Source organism: Fulmarus glacialis, unplaced genomic scaffold (assembly GCF_000690835.1).
Source record: "Fulmarus glacialis isolate BGI_N327 unplaced genomic scaffold, ASM69083v1 scaffold12718, whole genome shotgun sequence".
Classification (NCBI taxonomy): Eukaryota; Metazoa; Chordata; class Aves; order Procellariiformes; family Procellariidae; genus Fulmarus; species Fulmarus glacialis.
The window spans coordinates 84,297-88,442 of NW_009230205.1; the positions used below are offsets into that span (position 1 = coordinate 84,297).

At 35.1% G+C, this 4,146-nt stretch overlaps 1 protein-coding gene across 2 annotated transcripts in view; it reads right to left on the minus strand.

The window, feature by feature from the left end:
* SCFD1 (sec1 family domain containing 1) overlaps positions 1-3,752 on the minus strand; it is a 50,028-nt gene extending 46,276 nt beyond the window's left edge. The window contains exons 1-4 of one of the 2 annotated variants that reach the window (XM_009584138.1): positions 3,685-3,752; positions 2,746-2,834; positions 1,633-1,723; positions 681-803 (exon numbers count right to left, since the gene is read on the minus strand). In XM_009584138.1, the coding sequence (XP_009582433.1) occupies positions 681-803; positions 1,633-1,723; positions 2,746-2,834; positions 3,685-3,741 (360 nt within the window). In that variant the 5' untranslated portion in view covers positions 3,742-3,752. The remainder of the gene's footprint in view (positions 1-680; positions 804-1,632; positions 1,724-2,745; positions 2,835-3,684) is intronic. The other variant, XM_009584139.1, reaches the window with a different exon arrangement.
* Positions 3,753-4,146: the final 394 nt, after the last annotated feature.

A 4,146-nucleotide genomic window follows, 5' to 3' on the forward strand; every position in this document is an offset into this window, starting at 1 on the left:
CCTGCTGAAGACCTAAGGCTTAAACAATACTAGTAGTTTTCATTTCATTTCACAACAGTATGTTTCTCTCATGCCAGTAGTACTCCCTAACAGGAATGAGAAAAAGTGAATATATAGTATAGTATATATGAAAGTAATTAGTTAATAATTCGCAAGTTTTGGCACAGGCATTCAACAAAAATAAGACATAACTGACACCTGTTTTTAAATCATAAACGTATAGGAGTGTACTGAATAACAGTGCGTATGTATGAAACATCCACCTCCACGGTACACTGCCTATTTAAAATGACAACTGCACTCATACTGCACTTTTTGTGTATTTAGGAGCTAAAAACCCCACCCCATTATATATGCACTGGATGCACTCATTGAGCTGATGAGATCGTGAATACTCTGAAACCACTGTATTTCCCCTCTTATCATTTAGCACAAAGGTCTTGCAGCACTTGGACTTTTGATTAAGCTGAAGTATAGTACTAAGCTGCATTACTGAGATGTCTGTAGGTTCCTTCTTTGACCCCAATAAATCTATGCCTGACATTGAGTCTAGCTAAACATTTATCTTGTTCATGATTCAGTCAGAAAAGCTGTGTATGGCACTGAAGTGGCCACATAAGAATGCAGTAACACCTGTAATGGTAGTATCTTTAACATTAGAGACTGGGGGATTTTCTTACCTTAGCCACTTGAGTTACTGCATTAGCACCTATGGCAGCATTTGCAATATCTTCCAGTTTACTTCTCGAAATGGCAGAAATAAAGTTTAAATAATAAGACTCATAAAGCTGGTTTCGAAGATCCTAAAAGGAAGGAAAACCACAACCTTTTTCCTGAATAAGTACTAATATATTTCTGACTAATTAAAAAACATTCTTACTTTTACTATGTGATGTTCCAATTATCCACAGTCGAACTAGATTATTGGAAGTGCTTAGCTGTCTGTTTATACAGCCCTGTACGCAGTGTTTTGACTATATAACTAGCTATAACTAGTCTAACACAGAACTGCAAAAACCAGGAAATGAAATTTAAGCTACCAGATAACAACTACTACTCCACACCTTACCACTGACTAAAGTACCTTTTGCTCTTCTCCCTTCCTTCGGTGAAGATGTCAACCTTCCATCAATTCCTCCCAGAGAATGTGAAACGCTGAGGTTAGCCTAGTCCAACCCCCCGCCCCTCAAAGCAGAGTCAAATAGGCTCAGGATTGTGTCCAGCCAAGTTTTGAACATCTCCAAGGATGGAGACTCCAGAAACTCCCCAGGCAATCTGTTCCAGCATTCGGCCATCCTCATTAAAGTAGCTTTTTTTTATGTTTAAATGGAATTGCCTATATTTCAATATGTGCCCACTGTCTCTTGTCTTTTCACTCCCAAAACTCTCTCTCCAAAACACAGAAGACATTTTACCCCTCTGTTTTCTAGGAAATTAAAGTTTTGCACATAAAAATTTTTGGTAGTATTTTTATGACAAGTATGTGCTAATATATAAAAAATGCAAGCAAAGGCGTTCAGACATGCAAAAGAACTAGATACAAAATGGTCACACTCCGGTGAGTGCAGGATTACTCCACACACTCTACCTCTGTTGTGTCCACTCATTTGAAACATTAAGCATGCAAGTTACCTGGCACATTCTGTCAATATTTTCTTCTGTTGGCATTACAAAGTAAATAGCTGGAACATCTGGAATAGCATCCCGATCTGAATGCAAAAGCCTGAAAGGAAGAAAAAATACATCTCTAATGTGTTCTTCCTCTGATTTGTGTAACATTATAAAAGTTAAAGAAATTATTTATTTATACAGACACGTTTCATTTCCTACAATTTCTCCCTATATTTAGCTAGATTTTAGGAAGAACAAAACATGAAAAAATAGCAAAATCATATTTGTATAATTTTTGGCTGAATATATTAATACAGGTCTCCAAAGTTTATTCAAAGCTTGAGAAAAGGCTTTGCAAATCTTCAAAAATAGATTAATCCATTCAGAGGAAGGTAAAATACTGCATCCACAAAATTCATGTATCACTTATTGATTGTTGACATGATAACAAAAAACCCGCATATCTCATACTATTAAACTTGCCTTTCCTGCTCATTAAAACAAAGTCAGGCAAGGTGCTTACACGCTTCTCTCACATTTCTGCTGATATGTCAACATGTTAAACTGTGCTTCCATTTCTAGCCTTCACTTAGTAAAAGTTAATAAACTTTTGAAAAAAATAAATGTATCTTCAAAGATCCTCCATGACTATTACCACAGCTAAGGAATGACAATGAACTAAATAAACGTTATCTGGAGAAAGCAAAATGGGAAATTTTTAAAATAATACTTAAAGATTCCATATCTTTGACAAGAGACAATTAACATCTATGTGCAAAAAGACAGGCGGAGAATATGCACAGTCCCATGAAACAGTTTGTGCCAAAATAATTTTAAGATATATGAATACAGAGGGAAATGTACAGACAGATTCCCCAAAACACCTATTGGATAATTCTTATTTTTGAACAGGGGTCTCCTCTACTTAGTAAGAAATCCTACTGAACAGTGTTTGGAATGACCTTTCTACTCCCTGATTCTGAATAATACCACCTGATTTTAGAAACAAGGCAGGGTATAAACTTTATTTTAGTAGTTATTCATCAAATGATTTTCAGTATTCTGTTTCTGATTTTGGGGGAATATTAAAGAAAGTTCTTTTTAGCAAAAAAAAATCCTGATTTTTTTACTTACAGATGCAAAGTGATCCCCATATCTCTCAGCTCTTTCACTGACAGCAAAGGTGAGATTATATCTTGGCCAAATCTGTCATAAATGAGAACCTGAAATAGAAACACATCTTTTTACAAAGTGGTATAAAAAGTAGATACAGTAGAATACAGGATACAGTGGATACAGGAATGCAGGTTTAAGGAACTACCGTCCTAACCTGAAAACTGCTAAACATTTGCTAATTTATAATACATCATTAATTTGTCATGGATTCCTTTTGTGCTTACTAATACAAAGAAAAAAAAAAAAAAAAAAGAAAAGAAACTCAATGATAAAGAGAAATAAATTCATCACTTCCATCTCCTAAAAAGTGTCAGTCAAACAGGAATCTCCTGTCAGAAATTTGTTATTGTAAGTGCAGAATTTCTCTTGACTGCATTTGGGAGAAAACAAAAGGAAAAGCAGAGAGGGAAAAAAGGAATTAGCAAAAAAAAGACAACAGAATGGATGAAGAGACAGAATATATGCTTTGTAGTAGTAAAAACTTCCCACAAATTACTTTTTAAAGCTAATAAAGGTAGCTTGAGCTCAGTTGTCCTAAATTTAAGGCTATCAATAGTTCTTCCCTTTCTATGGGCTTCTTTCTGACTCTGCAAGTTCACCTGTAAGGTATTATGCAAGTTTCTGCCAACAGGTATCAATGAGACCTAAGTATATTTCAAAAATGTCCTCCTCAGTTGCTCATTAAAACATTGCCTAAAGAATCAGTCATTGGGTCTTCAAGCAGCCAATATCTCAAATACGTTTTTTTCTCAGCAATTCTGATATTCACTTCTGTATATTCATAAAACACAAGTACAAGTTAAGAACATAGAGAAGATACTGGTTAGTTAAAATTTGAAAATCTGCACTTTTTTGAACACTATAAAATTCTCCTATTCCTGTTCAAATAGTTCTTACCTTCCACACTGGTTCTCCTGTGCTGTTTTTAACAGGAGGAACATTGAAGTTCAGCATACGTTTCAAAGCCACTGGAAAATACAGCAGAATAATGCTTTACTCTCTTTACACTTCAGCTATAGAAATTAAACACATTACCAGGATTTTATTACAGGTTTCATTTGAGAGAAAAAACATCATAAAATATAAATGCAAAAAGTCACATTTTCATTATTTTTAAGCAGCTTTGACTGATAAGGGGCACACGTCAGCTAGAATTTATGGGCTCTGGAAGACACTGCAAAAGGAAAAGAAGCAAGTCCCAAAACATGAAGAAAGAATCTCTCTCCTTAGTTATACGGGCTATATTCTGTCGCAGTTTGCCTTAAAAATAATACCAGTATCTTCCTGAAGGTGCATTCTGTACAGAAAGAACTAGTTTGCTTTATTCCCCTGATCTGCTTTTCCTACCCCACAGGAACA